Source organism: Branchiostoma floridae, chromosome 14 (assembly GCF_000003815.2).
Source record: "Branchiostoma floridae strain S238N-H82 chromosome 14, Bfl_VNyyK, whole genome shotgun sequence".
NCBI lineage: Eukaryota > Metazoa > Chordata > Leptocardii > Amphioxiformes > Branchiostomatidae > Branchiostoma > Branchiostoma floridae.
In genome coordinates this window covers 10,914,130-10,937,036 of record NC_049992.1, presented here as the reverse complement: position 1 = coordinate 10,937,036, position 22,907 = coordinate 10,914,130, and the positions used below count along the sequence as shown (strand labels likewise).

Sequence of the window (22,907 nt, the reverse complement as noted above, 5' to 3'; positions counted from 1 at the left end):
GCTTTGCTGCAGCTTACATGCTGATTGTGTGAATATCTCTCCAAAATTTCAAGTTCTTTCTATATTTTCATGCACCGATATCTGTCCGCTAAAAGTGACAGAATGGGCAAAATTCGTATCTATCCTGAGCAGCGAAATTCTGCCAAAGGACTGAATGATGGATGCTGGCTAGAACATTTCAGTACAGACTACTTGTATTTTGCATATGAATTTTTCAAATTGCACGTAAAATTTTTGCCAACTTGCAATTTTGCATTTAGCAAAAAGAAAGTATTTCGATCCCTGCATTGTCCAAGGAAATTCCATCAGTTCAGTGGCCCAACCATAATAAGTAGGTCTGTCACTGACCATAGAGCCACATGGAAAATTACATACAGTTTCCATGTTTGTTCATTGCTGTATTGGGCTATTCCAAAAAATAACTGTGGAGAGGGGGTTGACGACATTGGACTGGACGCTTGGACTCTAGGGGGTACATTAGCTTGGACTGGACACTTGGACTCTAGGGGTAATATTGATAGATAGGACTGGACTCTTGGACTCTAGGGGTACTTAAGGTTCTCTTGGACTCTTGGACTTTAGGGGTCTGGCACACTGTGGGGGTCTGGCAAGCACATAATTTGGACTGGACACATGGACTCTAGGGGTACTAAGTTAGGACTTGACTCTTTGGACTTTAGGGGTCTGGCAAGCTGGACTTGGACTCTCAACTGTTAAATGTTTGACATATGGTGCTACATTTGGACTGGACGCTTGGACCCTAGGGTGTACTAAGGTAGGACTGGACTCTTTGGACCTTAGGGGTCTGGCAAGTTGGACTTGGACTCTCTCAATTGTTTGACTTTACTTAGGTGGCTGCATTGGACTGGACGCTTGGACTTTAGGGGTACTGGATTAGGGGTACTGTAAGATGAAACTGCAATTTTAGACTTTGGGACTGGATTTGGGCTCTAGACTCTGACTTAGGGGTCTGCTTACAGACTGGTCCAAGATTTGATTTCACAGTATTATAAAGGCTACAATTGATTATGCAAATCTACCATAGGTGACATAGCCAAACACACCTTGTTTCCCCTCAGATCGCTGTAAATTGTCACGTTTGATTGCATTTTATTTCCCTCTTGGGTTCGCAATGCTGCTTGATAGTAGTTCTATAGTCGCATAAATTATGGAAATGTTGCCTATATGGCATAGAGGCAACATTTCCATAATTTATGCGACTGTAGTCTATGGAGTCTGACGGGGCACAGCCAGCTGGAAACAAGGGTAATATTAATATGATATCAAGTGTATTTGCAGCCAGTGCCATGTTGAGTATTGAGGCTGATTAATGTGGTAGAAGCGCCTCCTCGAGCACAGAATCCCCGTTTGTCCTTTGTTCATCCCCCATCCAAGAACTGACCGGACTGCGCGTTGCTTAACTTCCGTGATTGATCGGGGGTATCAAACGCGCCATGCGGCTGTAGTTGCACAATCCTCGCCACATGATTGAACATTGTTAGGTTGTTCAGGTTATACATGTAATGCAAATCCATGGTAGATATCTTTGGATTTTGTCTTATACCTCCATTCCTCCAATAAAATCTGCTTTGAGATTAGTTACCTATCAGAGGTGTGTTGTTTTGGTTATTTTTAACCTTCCCAAGGTTTTTTTTTTCATCTTGACCATTGAGTATGATTTTCTGCAGAAACATCCTTCGCCAATGAAGATCTATACTATATCAGACTTGATGCCAAGTTGCTATATCTATTCCTGCTATCATTCTTGCTTGCCAGTCTTTCTTGCAACCATATCATCCTTGAGATGAACAGACCAAGACTCATGGGTTGGACCATAATCATATAATCTTTTAATGCAATGTTGCACCATGAACTCCAAGTATGATACTAGTACACTTTCACCTATGCCATGAATTGTGTTCTATACAGATTTGGGGGTATCTAACAATAGAAAATGGTAATGTTATAAAAAAAGTTGTCAGTTAAAGATAGGTTGTGTAAATACTGTGTGAGGGATGCAATGGAAGATGAAATACATTTTATATGTATTATAAAGAAACAACCTTTTTGACACAATCAAAACACTATTTCCAACTTTTCACCACAGTGGTGTCTATCTACCTTCCCAGAATGCATCAATACACATCCAACAATACACGCCCCAGATGGCTTACTGTGGCCCACAGTCATATGGATTTCTTATGTTACCTTTTGAAAATACAGCATCTAGTACAATATTGTCAGTAACATTTTAACTTCTTGAATTGTCAACATACTCAATTAGTCCATGAGAACGTTTTGATTTCTGTTACTTTCCTACAACTTTACAAATTGTGTGATAGACATTGATGCAATATTCAGGTCAAAAATAGTGCCCAATCTTCACCAAACAGCAGTGTTTTTCTGAAATCACCATTGATTGATGATGTTATACTACTTGTGCATCAGAAAAACACAAATGCACCAAAAAGCACCCATGGAAAAGTAAAGAAAATGATATTTTGACAATTATTACAAAAACAATATATCAAATATCATTTTATCATCAACAATATATCAATATATCAAATATCATCAACAATATATCAATATATCAAATATCATTTTATCATCAACAATATATCAGTATATCAAATATCAGTTTGGGCACAATTTTTAACGTGAATATTGCATCAATGTTTATCACACAATTTATCAAGTGTTGTACAAATGTAACAAAAATCAGACATTCTCATGGATCATTGAGTCTGTTGATAATTAATGAAAAAATTCTACTGACAATATTGTAATAGATGCTGTATTTTCAAAGGTAACATATGAAATCCATCTGATTGCGGGCCACAATAAGTCATCTGGGTGTGTATTGTTGGATGTGTATTGATGCAGCTAGTTGCCAACAAAGCATTCTGGCTGTAAAACTAACAAAAAAACTAAATAAGAAAGACCCATGTGCATCAATAAGCATACTGTATATGCAGTCTTTCAAGCTAAAGGTTTGCCAGCTGGGCCTTGATAAACTCTGCTGGGCTCTGACCAGCTGGCACAGCATCGTAATTTATGTGCCGCCTCCTGATTCTATTCATCGCGTCATCCAACTCTTGCTTGCACTTGTCCGACCCCACATACTTTGCCAGAGCCAGTTCAACATATGGCTCCTTGCCTGGCTTAGTTGCAGCTTTTAGGGCTGGCAACTTGTCTAGTAGTGGTGTGGCTTTGGTGGCGGCTTTGGTGGCGGTGGCAGTGGCAGCAGCAGTGTTTTTTTGGTGCAGTTTCCACTTTTTATCAATCCTCTTCTTTAGTTCCCATCCTGCATATCCCGCCATGCTTCTCTCTTCTGCCGTCTTATTCCAGAATTCATAGTAGCGCTTCATTCCATCTGGAACTCCTAATGATGGGAAAACAAATATCTCAATTCATTCTTGCCATAATATATTTGCATCTTCCATCTTTTTGTCTATACAAACTTAAAAACATACCAATATACAAGGGGTGATCAATATGTTTGCGGCCTCACCCAAAAATAAGGTGTGCAACTCTAATTTCTCATCATAATCATAAAGTACTTGTATGACGACTTTTATGAATGTGACCCGAAATTCACACCATTGTGATGATTGCTTTTCAGGCAATACCCAGTAATGTTAGGTGAGAGAGACATGGACATTTGAGCTGGGAACTTGAGATGTGCGGGTCAACTCTCTTGCTGAAAGTCGGAGTACCACTAGCTGGAATTCGTAGGAAATCCTCATCAAACATTTTCACAATGTCTTCAAAGATTTTATCGCATGAGGAATACTATCCACACAGCTCTGATCACAGTTCATCCATGTTTTTCACACCTCTTGCATACTGATTTTCCAAAGCATGTCGACTGAAAAGTAATGACTACAATGATTTGAAATTTGGGGAATATTGATAAAAGACTTATATATAATTATGCCATAAATCTGAGTTGTTTACCTTATTTCTGGGCGAGGCCGAGAACTTCTTGATCACTCCTCATATCTATCAGTAAGCTCAGCTTCTACAAAACTATGCAGACTATTAACACTACCATTTCATTACTTTTGTGTCTAGTGACTGTTTTACTTTTAGTTTCATGCCCCCAAATCAGTGACAGAATAAATTAATCAGTTATGTGTAGTCTTTATTGAAACTGTCAGATAGTATGGAAGCAAGGCAGAAAGTGAAGCTTAAGTCCAAGTTTTGTGACAGAGAAAAATTACAGAGGCAGATGATTACATAGAAAATTTTAAAGATTCAAAAACAAACAACATTCTAACAAACTCACTAGCAATTTGATCAGGTGAGTATTTGTGTCTGGACGTCCACTTTGCACCTGATGTGAAGATGGAATACTTCTTTGTGGTGTCCCTGGTGATGCTCTCCTCCTTCTTCTCTCCAGACATCTCCATGTCACTGGTGATGCTCTCCTCCTTCTTCTCTCCAGACATCTCCATGTCACTGGTGATGCTCTCCTCCTTCTTCTCTCCAGACATCTCCATGTCACTGGTGATGCTGTCCTCTCCATCAGGAAAGTGGTATGGGTCCTCTACAAGTACAACGTTGTCTTTCTTGGTCATCTAAAAATAACAGTGTGGAAGAAGATACAAATATATCAATAATGTCTTCAATACAAAACTTGAAACGCATTTTAATGATGAAATTTGGCCTGTAAACTATGGTCACATATCGCATGAAAAAAATTTCTGGTCACGCAACAAAGACATGTCAATGTCGCCCATCTTTGACATACTGTCAACTGTCTAGCCCGGCGCTTTGTGACGTTTGTCGGCACCTGCCTGCGGGGGTGCTTTGTTCTACCAAAATCTGATCCCACGCTACTTCTATCAGACCTGTTTGCCATAGTAGTTATATTCCATTTTTCTGTATTTTTGTATGTTATTTTTTTCTGTAGCTGTTTTATCAACTGAACTTGTGTCCTAAGCATGGAGCCATGAGGAAACGGGCTGTTTTAAGCTGCCCAACAGCTTATCATACCTTTTTTACATATACATTATAGTAGTCCACAATGAAATAGAACATACCTGAAGAACAAGCTTGCTCTTGTAAGGATGTAGCACTTCCTGAAAAAAAATAGATGGCAAGATATAAATACAAGGCTCAAAAACATCTATATTCAGGTTAGTGCAGGTAAAAGTTCAGAATTCAACATGTTTGCAGTCCAGACTCAAGCAAAGTGGGCATCGGATGGCAACATTTTGGTTGTAAATGCATATGTGTCACACAAGTACACAAATGCATTCCAGCAAAATAAAGTAGGAGGCAAGTTGTACTAAACTATGGCCCTGTTCATGATGCAAAAAAATGGACTGGCTCTATTCGTTTCGCAAGCTGAAACGGGTAAGATCATGAATGCTCTGAAATGGATCTGCAACGTTTTCTTTTAACCTCGTCAGGGCATGGATCTGAAGCGATTTCTAGTTATCCGGAATTGCGAACTTTCAATTTGAACGCTAAAGTGGTGGGATCCGTTTTACGGGGGGCACGTGCGTTCATATAATTTGGTGGCTTCATGGAAAAATTACCATTTCTAACTGTCATTCACATGTTTCGGTCACGGTTTAATCGTAAAAGTTGTTTTTATTATTGGGCCACCTCCTGGTCGACTGAGGAGCCAGCAGTCCTGATATTGCATAGTGTCAGGAAATCCATTGGAAATGGCATATGTCAGGACCACAATGTTTTCAGAGGCATTTCCAAGGTCATGACAGAATCCGGCTTCAGTAAGACATTGGTTCCATTTCAATCAAATACCAATAATCTGACACCTAAGTACAAGTTTGGGCAAGATCACAACCACCTCAGAGGTCACATTACCATGCATTACCATGACTTTTCAAGGAACTGAAACAGTGTGCAAGTTTGCATCATGAACGGAAAATTGCTGTCTGATTTTTAGGCCAAACCGATAGCACCGTTTCATTTTTTGCATGTTGAACGGGGTATAAATCACACATCTCCTTCCTTCTCACCAGGCCCTTTCAGTTTAGGCAAGCCTTGGTTTAGGGCTGGACCCCTTACTCTCCAAGTTATTTTTTTCGACTACTACTAGTATATCTCCGCGACTCGACCTCTGCTTGGAGAGTAGGACCCCTATGCTGTGATATTAACACCCTCTGCTGTGATTTGGACCCAGTTAAAGATTTGGGCCCCAAAACTGAAATATTTTCCAGAGCAAAACCTTATGTGAATGGCTTATACAACAACTTTTTAGCATATTTTCATCATTATTTCATATTCCTAGTGTTAGTGAACAAGCTGCACAAGGTCTGCCTGAAGTAGACCCTCCTGTATGTAAACAACATGCTGGCCAGGAGGTCCCCTGCAGTGGGCTAATTAGTTTGGCTTATGGCAGACTGGTGACAGACAGAAGGACAAGTGAAGATCTTCTTCTTTGAAAACACCCATATATAATCAGTCTAAAATAGCATATGATCATGAACTTATTAGTCTATTTTGTAGGGTATCAACAAGAAGAGGTCAAATTCCCTTCAAAACTGCAAAACCTTGTACAGAAAACTTTAATCTACTGTGTTTGAGGAAACTGTCAACTGGCCCCCCACTGAGAAGCCAGTCTGATAAGGAACACAGGCCCATCTGTTGGTCACAATTTTTATACATGCTTATGAAGTTATGTGGTGCAATGATGTTCCAGCTTCTCTCACTGAATATTGGTATACCGGGTACAATGCTATAGGGTTGACTGAACTAACAATGTAAAGAAAAAGTAGGAAAAGCTACTTTTTGTTTTGTTCAAATCTTAAGTAGTGCAGCTTAATTAACCAGCATAGGGTGTTTCTTTCATATGTCCTTGAAAATGAAACTGACACCTTAGACTAGAGTTAGAGTATACCCTGGGAGCCAGACAGGACCGGGTAGCTAGCGAGGTTTGTTAGCAAGTTTTGTCTGGGAGCCAAGGCAGTCAGCCCGACAATCTCACATTATCACTCCGGGGGAGTTTAAGCCCGAAGGAGTTATCGCTACCCTTTAGTAGGTCCTAGCTGCCCGATCCCGGATGGCCTCCAGGGTAGTTAGAGTAAGGCTGCAACACTTAACTTGACAAAATTTGTTATTGGAAATGCAAGAAAGAATGTATGATGGGTTATGACTATAAAATGAGTTGTAAAAACTTCTGGGGGAGTATGGTCTATGGGGCCCTTGGCTGTGACCATGTCTACAGCATGCTGTGTGGCTTGCTCCACAAGATATAATTTTGTCTATGCTGAGCCTGGTGAGGCGGTGATGTTTATGTATTTCATCTTAGGACTCACACCAATTTGTTTAACTCTAGGAATCGCTAACTTCTATGTTGCCAAAAATGCAAGAAAAAAATCCTTGCCTCCCACACAAAAATTTCTCCATAATAGTCACTGTATGTAGAAATTACAATGACAACTTTGCAGTGTTAGCAAATTGATTGTCCAAAAAATTATAGTGCTTCATCATAACACAATTTACAGTATTTTTTTTTCATTCATGGAGGACATACATAAACACTGTAGTTTGAAAGATGCAGCACTGTCCAGTGGTTTTGTTTATATTCCCAAAGCCAACGTCCCCCAATTTCAATTTTTAGGAAAATCAAAATCTTGGTCGATCACAAATCTTGAAGCAATTAAATTACATTTGACTCATTTGACTATAACCACAGGAAACCCACAGTAACTGACTGTAATTTTCACCTATGACCTTAGGATAAGAGGCTAAAAACTAAATTACAGGACTTCTCACAGCCACTGGCCTGCTACATATTAAAGTCACAGTACCAGTAAATTTCAAAGCCTACCTTCATTGGAATGTACGCTTCCATGTTCTCGGGGATGACCTGGCCATCTGACGCTTTGAACAAGCATCCAGCAAACTCACAGCCCTGGTTTGTCATCTCCAGGCGCAGGTGCTTGACTTTGTCTTTCATTTCTGTGCTTACAAGACCTTTCGCCTTCCCATTGATGAAGATGCCATAGACTTCAACTTTTGGCATCTCATCAGTCATGATGACCTGTGAGAGAGAAATGATCTACACTTTTGTAAAACAATTCCCAGTTTTTAACCACCTGAAATCAGACTTGGACAGCTTCCTTGGAGACCTTTGACAGAATGACAGAATTTCATGGGTATTGTAATCTATGCGGTATAACATTTTGAGCTTTCCTGTGAACTGCTTAGCCTTCAGTTAACTCAACCTATTGACATGTATATCAGGTCTGTCTAGACAATAGGGCAGGTATTTGTTTTAAAGACAGACTTTTGGCTGTCATAATTCAAATTCTTTTGTACTGTACTTCAAAGCAGTACCCTTTGTAACCCAGTGTGAATTGAAAGTTCAACCCTAAAATGCATAATCCTAACATGAAAAGAGTGAGGCAAGTATGCTGTTTATACCTATAGCTATTCACACGCACACACACATACCTTATTGCTTATATATTAAATTTATATCTGACATAATAGTTCTAGGGAGGGGGGATTCAAGGTGATTAAATTCAAGTCATAATTCATGCCTTTTTTTTAAAAGAAAGTGTATAGTGTAGTACATACCTTGTTTGTACCTGTCCCGAAGCACAAAAAAAATGATGGGCTAAAAACAAGGTGGACACCCTCTCCAAGATGGTTTGGGTTCTTGAAAATTCTGTTTGGCTGGTCACACCTGTGCCACTGGACTGCATGTGCCACTGGCCCCCCAAGTAGGTTTTCATTTCCACTCATGTCATGAGACATCTGGTTTTATTTAGGCCTTTGAGATCAGCAGAAGTCATGGAGTCACAGATGAGCCATCATGAGGTCATATCTAGGGCAGTGTATCTAGGGGCAGTTAGTGGAATCAGAAGAGAATACATTTTGTTGGATGCACATGCACAGTGAGCAAGGATATGATAGTATATCTAGGTGTCAATAATAGGTACTACATTTATTTCGAATAGATGTTCGTGTATGTGTATGTGTGGGGGTGGGGGGCTACTTCACTCACGCATCCTAAAGTATATCCTCAAGGTATTTACAACAGGAAATAGAACTCCCACAAGGATTTGTCCAGATGTGACAAAGGCCTGTTCACACCCCTTGCTTTGTGGGAAGTTCAGAGGACAACTCTGTCCAATCTCAAAAATCCTTATAGTATCATGGTCTAACCAAGGAAGTTTAAAAAGGGACCTCAGAACCTCCTTGTTCTAACTCATTAGGGGGCCTCTTGTAGAATTTCCTTGGTGGTGTGTTTTAGTCAGATGTCAGGAATTGTAGGAGGACAGTGCAGCGAACTGTCATGGTGCCCAATGAATGACCCACTAGAAGGTCAAGGGATAGATGAGGTGAGGTGTTTGTTTGAGTGCTAAGGCACTGGAAACAGCCTGGCATCCAGGCTACATACATAATATTTTTACAGCATGTAGAAGATGAATAAATAAGTAAATAGTTTGGGGGCAAACTTCAGAATTTGTGAACTGCTCAGAAAGATTCACCTTCTACATATCTACATACAGATTTGTGTTAAACTAACTTATAAAGGTATGAATCTCGCACCATTACTCTAACAATTTTGTGTAACTATTAATTTCTCAGATCTAGTACAGCTGTAGTACTGTACTCTTGGTCTTGTAGACTTCACCCAGCTGTCAATCATCCAAATCACTTTGCATATGGATGCCAAACCCCACTGGGCTCTGAACTTTGAATTTCTGAAGCAGCCAATCATCTTCATAAAAACAAACCACACCCTCCCTTTGCTGAGAAACAGGACAGTTGATTACATTTGAAATTTCAAACTAGCCAATCAGCAGAGTGAATCACACCACCCAACCCAATATGATGCAGTGAATGGCTTACCTCTTCCCACAGTTGTGTTTGATGATTCAGGGCAAACTCCTTGATTTTGTTTCTGATCTCACTGTGACTTTGAATTACCTTTTCCAAGGTAATTTGCTCATCTCATTTTAAGAGATCATTCAGTTTCCATACCTGCCTTTTTCAAGGCAACTCTACAGAACTGTTAGTTGTGTAGTTTCAGTGGATTCATAGGTAAGTTTGTAGGAAGTTTAGTGTAGTGTTCTAGGTTCTTCTTGGTAAGTTTTAGGTGAGTTTTTAGTTTAGTGTAGCATAGGTTCTTTTTCAGGTAGTGTGGTATCTTTGAAATTTCTGGACATTATAAACGCGAACACCATGCGGACCACTGATGTGGACACCATGCGGCCACTTATTGACGGGACATGGCGTTATCTGAATAAGTTACCGACGTGGATTTGCGCGCCATATGACGAGGACGAGGAGCTAGCAGCGGAGGCAGCGACAGGGACGGGCAGGAGGAGCCGTGCACGCAGCTGGAGCAGGGGCGTTTCGGGGAAGCAGAACAAGAGCAAATGGCCACGCTTTTGCAGCAACACCAGCATGCCTGTAAGTTTTAAATTTTTTACTCTCAAAATATTTACTGATTTTCCATTTGTTTTATCACAAACACTTACAAAATCCTTATATTTAGTGTGTTTCACCAGAATTTTGTCTGATATTTTTGTCTGATATTTTCTTTTGAAGTTATGTTAGGGTACAATGATCTAAAAAAAAAGAATGGTAGAACAAGGTTGAAAAGTAGAAGAAGAACCACTCTGTAGTTTGAAAACTAAAAAAAATAGAACATATTTCATCTTCTTCCATCACTTAATCTTATTAGCATTACACATTTCACTACAGAAGAAAACTGATTCGCCTGAAGGTTTTCCAGTCTTTTGTAGTGGTTTTACAGTATAATTTCTTGAACTAAGTCCTCTTGAGTATCCCTGCATGAAGGTTATACTGCATAGATTATCCGTGTATATCTTGCAAGTCTAAAAAATCTGCAGGTATGATGATATTCTATAGAGGGTGACCACTTTACTTCAAAGCCCTTCTTGTAAAGTGATGGGAAGTCAGCAAGTTTACTGGGGCTTCGATACTCTATAGTCTATCCTTATAATTTATGTCAGCCTGATGAACTTTTTCTACTTGCCTACACCTGGGCCAACATGCCCACAAAATAATTCCCCCCAACCACAAACCCAGATACATTGAAGGACATGCATTTTCCCATAGCCAAAGGTATAGCTGGAATCCATGCTATACCTGACATATTTTACTGTATTCTCACTGCTTAGGGGATGGCAAATTGTGTTTTGTTGGGAACAGTTCCTTTTTTTTTCAGAGAATGAAGTTTAAGCCAGCATCTTATAAATTATCCCTAACTTTGCTGATTCTATCTCCCAAACACTAGCTGAATAAGCCACGGTAGGCTGGTAAATATCCAGTAAAGAAATGCCATTGATTGGACTGTGATCTAGTAATTACCATAAGAAGACAAGACAAAACACTGAGTTTGAATTTGAAAACACACCAGCAGATTTAACTTTTGTTCAGGCAACAACACCAATTAGACTTGGAATAATGGTAACATTTTCCTGTTGATTTAGCATAAATAGCCCACAAAGGGTGTGGAAGACCAAATTGTCACACCAACTTGACCAAGTAGTCTCGAAGCAGACCCTACGGTGCCTTAGAAATATTTTCTATATAGAAGTTTATATATCACTCTGGTGATAGCCAGCCAAGGGGAGTCAAACGGTCACCAGTGTGCCGCTATACATATATAAGTCCCTTGCCAGCTTTGATACTATTTGTTATTACCAAGGAGGTCCCTTTTTTCAACTGTCTGTTACCAATGTAAATAAATAAATGTGTTAGAGGCTGTGATGACTGGTTTCCATAGTGACAGAGAATTCTGAGTTCCCATTGGGCATAGTGCCATGTAGTTTTCCTGTGCCTGCAAGCAATTTGCCTAATAGATAAGACAAATAGACCACCTTTCCTTTCGCCAGTGTCACTGACGAAGGAAAGTGGATTCTTTCCGAAACGTCTGACCGTTTCAAAACCATATCCAGTTGCTTGAGTAACTATTTTTGGCACAACTTTCTTTTGATTCTTTAACCTCCTTGGATTCACAAAGACTTTGCTGTAATTTGGTCAATGTATCTAAACTGCAATACAGGCATTTTGATACAGAAAACATATGTCCATCCTAAGAAATGTAAGAATTCTGCATCCAAATGACCAAGAAGGTCTGACTAAACCTTGAAATGACACATAATTCTTAACCTAACCCAGTGTGATTAGTTGGTTCTCAGAAATCAAACAGAACTTCTAAAGTTTAGTTTGGGGACTAGGTTTATGCCTTGTGTGCACTTATTTGATACTAGTACTTATTTTATGCTGTAAATTCTGTCAGATTCACTGCACTGGTGCAGGGTACACTGAAAATTACCTGCACCAGACACATTTTACCTGCACCACTCTGGATGTTAGAAGTATGGACCATGCTAAAATTGTTCAGGAACCATTGCTATGTTTTCTTTTATACTTTATAGGTAGTAACAGTCAATGCAGCTAATAGCAATCCACATACATCTATGTCATATGATATTTATGTATAAAACCCAGTACATGGACCAGTGCAGGTTAGGTGCAGGTAGACACCAGAAATACCTGCACAACTCAAATTTTACCTGCACTAACCTGCATATGCAGGTGGTATTCTGAGCCCTGATTGGTCATTGCAGGTCAGGCCAAAATTAAAAGTTTAACTGTTAATCAAGTTAATCAAGATGAACGTTTGCATGAACGTTTTTGTTCTTACCCTTTCAACACACATTACCTGTGAGGCACTTCAGGCTCAGAGTAAAATTGTGTAATATGTCCTTGGCCCCCTCTGTGGCAGAAAGCAAACCAAGGAAATCATTTTTCGAAAGTTACACATCACTTGACATTGTTCAGTTTTTCTTTTGCCAGCCCTTTCTACTTCTGCTTTTACTAGCGAGCACTACAAGTACAAGCAGAAGTACAACTTTGTACCTTTCTGCCCTATAGGTTGACTGTGCCTGTCCTTGTTTTCGTACTAGTCAGCGTTGAAAGTAAATGTAGCTGTATTCTATTACTTTTCAACTTTTGAATTTGATATTCCGAACAAATTCAAGGCTCAAAGTACACCCTGCTCCAGATCTTTATCTCACAGCAGATGTGTCAAAAGAGAAGAATTTGGCCAAATAGGGATAAATAACTTCCCATGGGATTGAAGTCAGTCTTTTGCAGTTCAATCCTCAGCCAATTGACTCGTACTACATGTACCAGTACTGGGCTTTTATTCCTACAGGTTGTAACTTGGCCAAATTCCCCTATTATTATTCGGCCCTGTGGGAGTCTGGTAGAGACTTTAATGACTAATAGATCCCCTAGGGTCCCAGGCTAGTTAGATAAACCATGTGTAGCCATATTTTGGTTGGGAAGATCACAGATTTTTTACATCACTCTATGGTGGAATCACTGGAATGATGCTGTAACATCCCTTTCTGAATACTGGTATGGATGGTATATGGTTGATTTGATTTACTTTGGAAAGAAATGATAGCAAAATCTACTTTCGGATATGAGACTTATCCCAACTTCTCCACATTGACGAACAGAAAGCCACTTTTCTCTTGAAATCGCAGAACCCGCAAATTCTAGAAAATGTGGGGCTTTTCGTCTCCCTCTGCTTCCCAAAATGAAGTCAAACCCAACCTGTTGAGAAATAGCCAACACTAGTCATTATGTTTATACCATGTACTTACAATTAGCCCTCGGGCATGAACTTGCAAATAAACTTTACTATATTTTCCTAATCCTGAAAAGTTCAGTTGGAAAGCTTGCCCTAAATCATGTTTTCTAGCCGTATTGCAGCAGTTCTTCCTAATTTGTGTCTAAGTCTGGTGATATCGACTTTCCATGCCTACTTGTTAATGGGCTGGGAAGAGGGCAATTCACACATTCCTGCCAGGTGCAGGACATTTGTCCATCTCACAGCTTCTCACAAAAGAGCCACCAGTGTCTACAAAACATACAAGCCCCAAACACAAGATCCAGCTTTTTTTATAGCAGCTTTGTTTATGGAGGCAATAAAAGTAGGAGGCAGAGCAGGCGCCAACTTACATCAAACCAGTAAAAGTTTGACCATAGCATCGTAGTCTTTTTAAAAACATAAGTTTCAGTTAGATCCCTTGTTTTCCAGTTTATTGCAGTCTACGGTGACAGCCAGTTGCGTCCTTTGGTGGAGGGCTGTGTAGCACCAAAGGGCAGATTCCTCTTTGGTTTCAACAGCACACCTGGAGGAACACTGCGGCATGTTCGACTGGAAATGCAGGACAACCATCCACCACGAGAACCAGCCATGGTTGTGCTCGTTGCTGGAACGAACAATCTCCACGGTCCAACCACCACGGAGGTAGACATGGAGGAGTTCGTACACCTGGTTCGCTCAACGAAAGCACAGTTTCCGACAAGCAAGGTAACAATGAAATTCACCAATAAGACATTATAATAACAATGTCTTCTAATAACCGGATTAACTTGAATAATAGTATTTGTTGTATTGATTTAAAGAACGAGAATCAGGCAATTCAAACAACATCCTGCTAGTTACCTTATAGTTATACAGTAGAAGCCGTTTAATTGCACACCACATTTGCCAGCAGAGTCCACTATACTTCTTTGGAATTTAGTGTGTTTCTTCCCTATTTTCTTGGTCAGTGTTGCTAAATCAATAAAAATTCACAGATTTTGTGCCAAGGGGCATCACTTTTCCAGTGGGCATTTTCTGCAAAAACTTGTGAATGGGCGATGATCAAAACAATAGTTATTTTGCCACTTCACAACAAAGGAATCACTATGATATATTATACTTGTAGTAGTCGACACCCTCTGTCATTGCAAAATGAACCCATTTTCATGAAAGCGCTGCACGTTGGTTCGGGTTATTTTGCCAGCCCCTCCACTATACTAAAAAATTCTGGGGAGAACCCTGGCCAGCATATCTCGTGAGATTACCCAAATGGTACAACAAAGTGAAGTTATTCAGCTGGACTGTACCACCACAGGATTGGGGATTCTGTGCAATTAACAAAAGTGTGCACTTATCGGTTGTGCAATTAACTGGATTCGACTGTAGAGATCTTATCAAACAAAAGCACCTGTAGATGCTGGGCACTGATGTAATATAATGCATGGAAATTATTTCGTTCATGTTTTGATCTTAACTTGCTACATGTGTTTTTTTAAAGTGTACATGGGTGCTGGAGCAGACACTACCATGTTAATTATCCCCTCTATCTATTAGATTGCAGTGGTTGGTGTTTTGCCACGCCTTGACAGGGACACCTCAGTCTACAACAACCTGTTCAAGGATGCCTGCGACAGAGAGGAGGTCAGCTTCTTGGATTACACTGAGAAGTTTCCAACAAGGCAACGTAGGCTGTGGAGCAGGCACGACAGCCTGCATCTCAGTGAAGATGCAGGGCTTCCACGGCTCATGCAGTTAATGGAGAGAAGCTGTGCCAACCTACTTGGAGAAGGAACTGGGATGTCATACGCTACCCCTTCAAGCAGGAAGTCAACAGCTGACAGATGGAACACACAGCAACCAGGACAGCCTGCAGAACTGACCAGAGCAGAACTGACCAGAGCAGAACTGACCAGAGCTGGACTGACCAGAGCAGAACTGACCAGAGATGGACATGCCTATGTCCCTCATGCAAGGCATGCTGGGCTGTATAAGGTACAGTTTGATATTTTGTGGGGCAGCATTTCATTGATACTCCATTGTGAGCACTTCAGAGGTTTCCTTTAAATTCAAGACACACACGGAGACAACTTTATGCCCATTAAAATCAAATCACTCTATCAGTGATAAGTCTTTGACTAATTATTGTGCACATTATGGAATTGCAACTTAAATGCAGAATAATTTGTCTGAAATGCCATGATACTGTTACATCTATCATTATTCTATTTTTCAAAATTTTAGTGCTTCAGTTGTAAGGAACCAATGGCATGTAGTTAACCTGACAAAATGTATCTGTTGTGTATGTGTGTATATCTGTATGTGTATCTGTTTCAGAGCTGATATAGAAGGGCTAAAGCCAGCCATTTCTGTTTGTGTTGTTATATCAGTTGTGTGATAGGATTCTGTAAATGCATTTAAATTCGCAGGGGTTTAATTTCATGGTAGCAGGAAAAGGATATTTGCGGTGGTTTTAAGTGCGCGGTAGCGCCATGCACTATAGTCTCTTATACCCGCCTCACATTATAAACGATCTTCGGACGTACTTCGCGATCGCAGGAAGGTCGGCTGATTTTAAGATCTTAAGATGGTCTTGCGTATTTTTCGCCCAAAACCTGTTCCCCTCACATATAAGCGAGCCTCGTGCGATCGACGGTGAATAAATCTATGATAATGAACCTCCCATGACCTCTTGCACGCGGAGAAGGGAATACAAAACGTTCCTCAAAAAGGCAAGAGATCAATAAATGTTGCTTATTTTGTTGTCGGAATCTTTTTAATCAATGAATGGAATGCGCGGGCATAATAGAAATGACACAAGAAAGGAAAGTGTGTCACAAAGCCAGCCTACATACTGCCACAGGGGCCACAATGTTAGAATTACCCTCACATTCCCAGAAATTCAATATTTGTAAACAATCGGAAGTCGGGTGAACGTCGCCCAAATGTCGCCCGACTAACGGCCGTTCGCCATCCGATTTGCGATCGATGATTAATAACTATGTCTGTGCTCGCCTATCGGTCTTCAACCGTTGGATTGACGCAAGACTATTGACCGATACCCTTGCGAGGTACGCACGATTTGAACGCACGATCTGCGACTCGGTAACGAGCTCTGCGATCTCGGAGATCTCCTGCGACTTGTCGCTTATGTTAAGAACATGTTTCGCTGCACCGCGACCGTCGTAAGACTCCTGAAAATTGCCGGCGATCCCTAAAAATCGCAAGATGATCGTGAGAACACCGGACGTCTTACTCACGAAAATGTCATTTAGAGCTCGTAAACTAGTCTTCCGATCGAATCGCGCCTAATGTGAGGCGGGTATTACTGCTATGGAAAGAACTGCTGGTGAAGCGGCCTCCCTCCGCGAAAACCGCGAACCTTAACCACCACGAAAGTTTCTGTACTAAGTGTAGTTATAAAGGGAAACCTTTTCATCCACTGGTAATACAATGTTTTCAAATTAATCCCCACCCCCCACAGGCACAACTCTGGACAAAGAAGGGGGGCAGTGCAAAGCCAGCAAGCTGTAGTAGCTGCATGCAGCACCAGAGGAGACATAAAGCAAAGAAAAGCAAGCCCAAAAGAAAGGTAATATAATAATTTTGAATAATCAGTTTCAGCTAAGCTAAGCCTTGATACTTTAACATTTTGTGCAAAAACACCAAATAGAACTGGGTTGTGCTTAGGTAAGTTCCACTGGTCAGACTCAATTATATATAATCTCCTTATTGCTACAAAGTGCTGTGGGATCATGCTGACTACTAATACTAAATAGCTTTCAAAAGTGCTAACAGCAAGATATACAAATGTTAGGTGTGACTGGTTGTTCAGTGTAAGAGAACTAGCTGCTGCCATGTCTATGTTGTATCTTTTTCACCTGTAATTATTAGACCATGATTGGAATTGTTCCCTCCAGTTCTACCAACCAGCAAAGGACCACTTCAGGGAATGGACAACAGATGGAGAGAAAGCAGCCACTACAGAAGAACATAGCACCAACTCAGACGATACTCCGGGCTCTGCAGAAGGGACTCCAGGCTCTGCAGAAGGGACTCCAGGCTCTGCAGAAGGGACTCCAGGCTCTGCAGAAGGGACTCCAGGCTCTGCAGAAGGGACTCCAGGCTCTGCAGAAGGGACTCCAGGCTCTGCAGAAGGGACTCCAGGCTCCGCAGAAGGGACCCCAGGCTCTGCAGATGAGACTCCAGGCTCTGCAGAAGGGACTCCAGGCTCTGCAGAAGGGACCCCAGGCTCTGCAGAAGGGACTCCAGGCTCCGCAGAAGGGACCCCAGGCTCTGCAGATGAAACTCCAGGCTCTGCAGATGAGACTCCAGGCTCTGCAGATGAGACTCCAGGCTCTGCAGAAGGGACTCCAGGCTCTGCAGAAGGGACTCCAGACTCTGCAGAAGGGACCCCAGGCTCTGCAGAAGGGACCCCAAGCTCTGCAGATGAGACTCCAGGCTCTGCAGAAGGGACTCCAGGCTCTGCAGAAGGGACTCCAGGCTCTGCAGAAGGGACTCCAGGCTCTGCAGAAGGGACTCCAGGCTCTGCAGAAGATGGCTCAGCCGGCAGAAGGAGAGACGTCAGGGTCTTGCAAAGTGCTGACGGCAATAAGAGCAGCGTGAGTAAAGAAAATAGCTTGCCCATTATGCAATCATGCCCTCCAGGCCACAATCTACATGGTACGGATGGGAAAAGTGTCAAGGAAAGTAATCCAACATATTTATTTCTTAAGATGAATAAGCTTTATTGCATTCCTTTTGGCCCTAACACAACATGTTTGCAGCTTTATCGGGAAGTTGAAAAGCGAGCTGTGGGAATTTTCTTGGGGAATCCTGATATGATAATCATGTACTGCAGCAAGGTTTTAGAAAGAAATAGTGTGCACCCATTGTCAACATATGGCATTGTGCCTGGATGTACAGTAACTGTTTTTCTTCCGCTCAAAGGTGGTGCAAGAGTACCTCCTCCCCGCTACATAAACACAATACGTCATTCTATAGACCATAGTTGTCCAGTAGACAGCTTTTTAGATCTAACACACTTTGGTATCTTCAGCAATATCAACCTAGACGAAAGCAAACTTTGTCCTTTGAACAAATTACTTCTAAAATCTTACCAAGAAAGGCACAGTAGTGATTGGGTAAAAGCTCAGAATTCTAGAAATGAGCCATGGGACTATATTTGTCAGAATCTTAGACTATTTTTGCCAAAAGGAACAAGTAGTGCATATCTTGGTGACATTTGGAGTCATATTTGTAAAACACCTTATGAGAGCGATATCTTTAAGTGTCGTATGAGAGTAAAAGTTGAAAAATGTGAAAGATGTCTTGCTACATCGGACTCAGCTCAGGTAATGGAGCTGACTACATCAGTTCCACTCTTATTACTTCATAGTAATATTCGGTCAGGAAGGGAGTCTTTGGAACATAGGATTGAGGATGAGATTATTCATATGCCCCTTCGTAAACACTGTCCTACATGCTGTGACTCGACACATCGGACACTTCACACATACAGCATTGTTCAAGATTCCCAGCACATGCCAGAGTTCTTGTTAGTGAATCATTGTGGTTTTAAAGATCAAGCAATCATGGTCCAAGAAAAGATAACTCTGCTGGGGACAGAGTACACTTTGGTTGGTGCTGTCAGATCCACAGGAGGTGTCCATACACCGGGCCATTTTGCAGCAAAAGTGAAGTTTGATGGGATGTTCTATGATTATAATGACCTAAATGAAAGCACAATTAAAGCTCGAACATTATCTGGTCTCCTCACAGGAAGGGAAAGGGATTCTTTTGTAACAAGACCTGAAGAAGATAGTATTAACATGTATGCATTTTTGAAATCTTCAGAAGTCAATGGCAGTCACTTTGTAATGAGAAGAACGCCCAGCAACAGGGACATGATCCAAATTGATATTGATGTGTACCAGCCTGAGGATACTTGTAAGATGTATACTGTGCCTGGGGTTAGTGTTGAAAAGGAATCCATGCTTTCAGAGCTAAGACATGTACTTGAGAAAAACAGTAATTTCTTGGGTAACCGCTTCACTTTTGCCTACTTGATGGAAGGGACACTCTTTCCAGTCATGAAAAGCATGGAAGACAGCAGAAACATTGAATTCATTATGAAGCATGATATCTCTGGCTGTAATAGATTGCCATTGCAATTGACTAAAAGAACAAATCAATCACCATGTGATGACGAAAAGGAGCACAAGAAAGCGTGTAAGGACATAGAAGCTCAAATTAAGAATTCTAAAAGAACAAATCAATCACCATGTGATGACAAAAAGGAGCACAAGAAAGCGTGTAAGGACATAGAAGCTCAAATTAAGAATACTGCAACAAATATGAATGTAACAATAGAAGACGAGTGTAGCGATGAATGGATCGATATTGATATAGATGTCTACCGGGACAGTTGTAAGTTGCATACTTTGTCTGGGGTTAGCGTTAAAAAACAGTCAATGATATCTGAGCTAAGACCAGTAATTGAGAAAATGAGTAATTTTTCGGAAACAAGCTTTAAATTTGCTAGCAAAATGTGTGAGGAGCTGTTTCCAATGACTCCACATCAAGAAAGCATATGTAAACTTCAAGACATGATACAGCATACCGATAGATGTGAAGTACCCATACTGTTGACCAAAACAACAACTGGTTCAGTATGTCATGACGAAAAAGAGGGTAGAACAGGGCATGATCAAATAGCTTGGGAGACAAAAACTACCAGTAAAAAAAATAGCACAACATTAGACAAAACCGTACCTTTCAATCTCAGAGATAGACAAACTCAAATCAAGGGTAAGTCAATGAATAAAGACATTGTCATTACTGTATTAGTTACTGACCTAGAACTAAAATTTCCAGTCACTGTGCAGGAAGAAAGTACACTTAGGGATGTAAGGAAGTTGATAATGGGTATTCCTTACACAGGAAATTTTTGGTCTGAATATGAAACCCAAATACCGTTAGCGCAGGAATTAATCATGCCTGCATTAAAGAGCTGCTATGTCTTGAAACATGACAATGGGCTAGGTATAGAATTCTCAGGATGTAAAGACAAACATACATTTTCTGAAAGGCTCACAATTCCCATGTGGTCCCAAGAACTAATAGAGGCTGAAAGGAACATACTACTGAAGCGGAAGATGAAGTTATGGAATCAACAAGTTGACATAGTTACAGGAAGTGGACCATCTCTTGTGACAGAGAAATTTGTGGCAACACACCTTGCTGGTGTTGTTCAACTTAGAGTTTCTTTGATTTTTACTCGTGTAATAACAGTTGCAGTAAAACTGTTGGAACTTTATAGAGCTGGTTATAGGTATGAACACTGCAAGGTAAAATCAAAGGACAAAGAGCTGGAAGAATGTAGAAAACATTGCCGGTTGGTGGCCGAAGCAACTCGACAGGTTTCTCTGGATAACATGAAACTCAACAACATTAAGATGGAAGAAAATGAAGATGAAATCAGTAAGATAGAAGAAAGGGTGACAAGCGCTTTTAAGTACCTTGCAAAAAAGCAACAAGCTGCAATTGAAAAAATTGGTCCACACTTAGCAAATATCAGAAGAGAAGAACGAACAGAAAGAGAAGAATTGAAATCTTTAAATGAGTACGAGACAGAAAAAAGAATATTAGATGATATTGTGAATAGAGTCCGGGAAAGGTTTCCCACATGTGAGGAAGATAGAAATGTAGCATTATTATCAATTGGTGGCAGTGAGGAAGATTTTGAGCAGGTTGTATGCAGAGATGATGACATGGGCGTGGGCAATTCTCACAGTGACTCTGATTCTGAAGCTAGCGCTCATGAATCTGACACTGATGAAGAATATGATGTACATGCAGAATTAACATCGATTGTCCCATTCCCTAACATGGGACGAGGTTGGTACTTCGATATAGGCCGTAGTGCATTGTCCAATAGATCCCGAACAAAGCAAAAGCTTGAGACCCAAGTCCAAGAATATGAATTTAAAGACACGGTAACTAACATGGCAAACCCAGTTGAGGTCAAAGTAAGCAAAATCGTATCTGGCTCCCTGGAGGGTAATGTTAAGGAGCTAGAAGAGAAATTGACACAACATTTCACCAATAGTAAAGCCAGGACAGAAATAGAAATCGCAATAGAAGTAGGCAAATACCTTCTTAAAGAATGCCCATTGTTAAGTTCTGAAAAATGTAGAGCTATATATGCTAAGAAGGATAGCCGCAGTGTAGAAGAAGACCATGTTGACTCAGAGTCACACTCAGACTCAGAGGATGCAGTGGCTGACAAAAGGAAGAAAAAGACAGCAGAATTGTATAAGGCTCTTTCAAAAAGACTTAATCTTATGCTAATATACTTCAGAGGTAAGGGTTGCTTTGTAGAAAATGATAGATATGACGTAGATGAAATAATAAGAATGTGGAACAGTTATGAACCTGATGTGAAAATGACAGTCAATAATTTTATTGCCAACCGACTTAATGAAACAATGCCATCCGCACTAAAGAGCATGAGCTCGAAACATGACAGGGACATTGCAAAGGGTATGATGTGTGTTGCTACTAGCAAAAATTTTGTTGGTAAGATGTTGTTAGGACTACAGAACACAAAGGGACTTAGAACAGCAGAAGCCAAGTACCACATGGTAACTAGTGGCTATAGAGCCTTGGAACAATCATGCCTTAGAGTAAGAGATGACATGACAAACATACAGCAATATCAACTTTTCCTAAGAGAAAGAGAAAAAAAGAATGATGAAATATTCATTAAGACAACAATTAAAAAAGGGAGAGGGGCGCCCCTGAAGATAGACTCATTTCCAGAATTACCACAAGTAATAGAGACATTTTTTGAGCTGTACACTGAAACTGGCACAGGTGGGGGAGGACTTGAAGCACATCCACGTTTAAGCAACGAAATTTTATATAAGTCACGTGACAGCGCTCTAGATATGATACAATGCAGAGAAGCACTCCTATGTTCTCCTATACGTCCACCAGATTTTACGATTTCCCGTTCAAGTTGTTATAATTACACTCAAAATTACAGAGTAAACAGCAGATCTGCAAAAGACCATCATCATGGTAGAGGGATAAATGCCCGTGTTTCTCTCCATGCACCACCTAGGGTGGGCATACCACAGTTTGGTTGTTAATCGTCACTTGGGCTACAGCAAATTGCCAATTTTCAAGCTGACTTAGCTGCAGAACACAAATCAGATTACATGCTTGAATTCCAAAGATGCAAAAACAATTGTAGTTGCCGAAAATTGCTACCACA

General features: G+C 40.7%; 3 protein-coding genes across 6 annotated transcripts in view; 1 reads left to right on the top strand and 2 right to left on the bottom strand.

Moving 5' to 3' along the window:
* The window catches only part of LOC118431001 (thyroid adenoma-associated protein homolog), a 46,869-nt gene that overhangs the window by 15,607 nt on the left and 8,355 nt on the right, over positions 1–22,907 (bottom strand). The window lies entirely within an intron of this gene.
* Positions 406–8,766, bottom strand: LOC118431002. 2 transcript variants are annotated; one of them, XM_035842051.1, is made up of 6 exons: positions 8,563–8,766; positions 7,811–8,023; positions 5,049–5,087; positions 4,506–4,583; positions 4,292–4,460; positions 406–3,385 (listed from the first exon to the last, which is right to left on the bottom strand). In XM_035842051.1, the coding sequence occupies exons 1-6, from the start codon at positions 8,740–8,742 to the stop codon at positions 2,988–2,990; spliced, it is 1,077 nt and encodes a 358-aa protein (XP_035697944.1). In that variant the 5' UTR covers positions 8,743–8,766; the 3' UTR covers positions 406–2,987. The 2 variants fall into 2 exon arrangements, with proteins under 2 accessions (XP_035697944.1, XP_035697943.1); XM_035842050.1 differs by having other exon boundaries at positions 4,292–4,583.
* Positions 10,141–22,901, top strand: LOC118431000. Of its 3 annotated transcripts, XM_035842046.1 has the most exons (5): positions 10,141–10,407; positions 14,081–14,356; positions 15,185–15,622; positions 17,112–17,219; positions 17,548–22,901. In XM_035842046.1, exons 1-5 carry the CDS (start codon positions 10,177–10,179, stop codon positions 22,780–22,782), a joined length of 6,288 nt encoding a protein of 2,095 aa, XP_035697939.1. In that variant the 5' UTR covers positions 10,141–10,176; the 3' UTR covers positions 22,783–22,901. The 3 variants fall into 3 exon arrangements, with proteins under 3 accessions (XP_035697939.1, XP_035697940.1, XP_035697941.1); XM_035842047.1 differs by lacking the exon at positions 17,548–22,901 and having other exon boundaries at positions 17,112–17,518; XM_035842048.1 differs by lacking the exons at positions 10,141–10,407; positions 14,081–14,356 and having other exon boundaries at positions 15,437–15,622; positions 17,548–18,399.

Bases quoted from the DNA above. Each gene is read 5' to 3' on its own strand.
- LOC118431002 (XM_035842050.1), bottom strand. From the start codon at position 8,742: ATGTCTCATGACATGAGTGGAAATGAAAACCTACTTGGGGGGCCAGTG. The intron at 8,024-8,562 runs GTATGTACTACA...TCTCTCTCACAG, and splicing joins TCGGGACAGGTACAAACAAG to GTCATCATGACTGATGAGAT. The intron at 5,088-7,810 runs GTAGGCTTTGAA...ATTTTTTTTCAG, and splicing joins AAGCGTACATTCCAATGAAG to GAAGTGCTACATCCTTACAA.
- LOC118431000 (XM_035842046.1), top strand. From the start codon at position 10,177: ATGCGGACCACTGATGTGGACACCATGCGGCCACTTATTGACGGGACA. The intron at 10,408-14,080 runs GTAAGTTTTAAA...CTTGTTTTCCAG, and splicing joins GCAGCAACACCAGCATGCCT to TTTATTGCAGTCTACGGTGA. The intron at 14,357-15,184 runs GTAACAATGAAA...TCTATCTATTAG, and splicing joins CACAGTTTCCGACAAGCAAG to ATTGCAGTGGTTGGTGTTTT.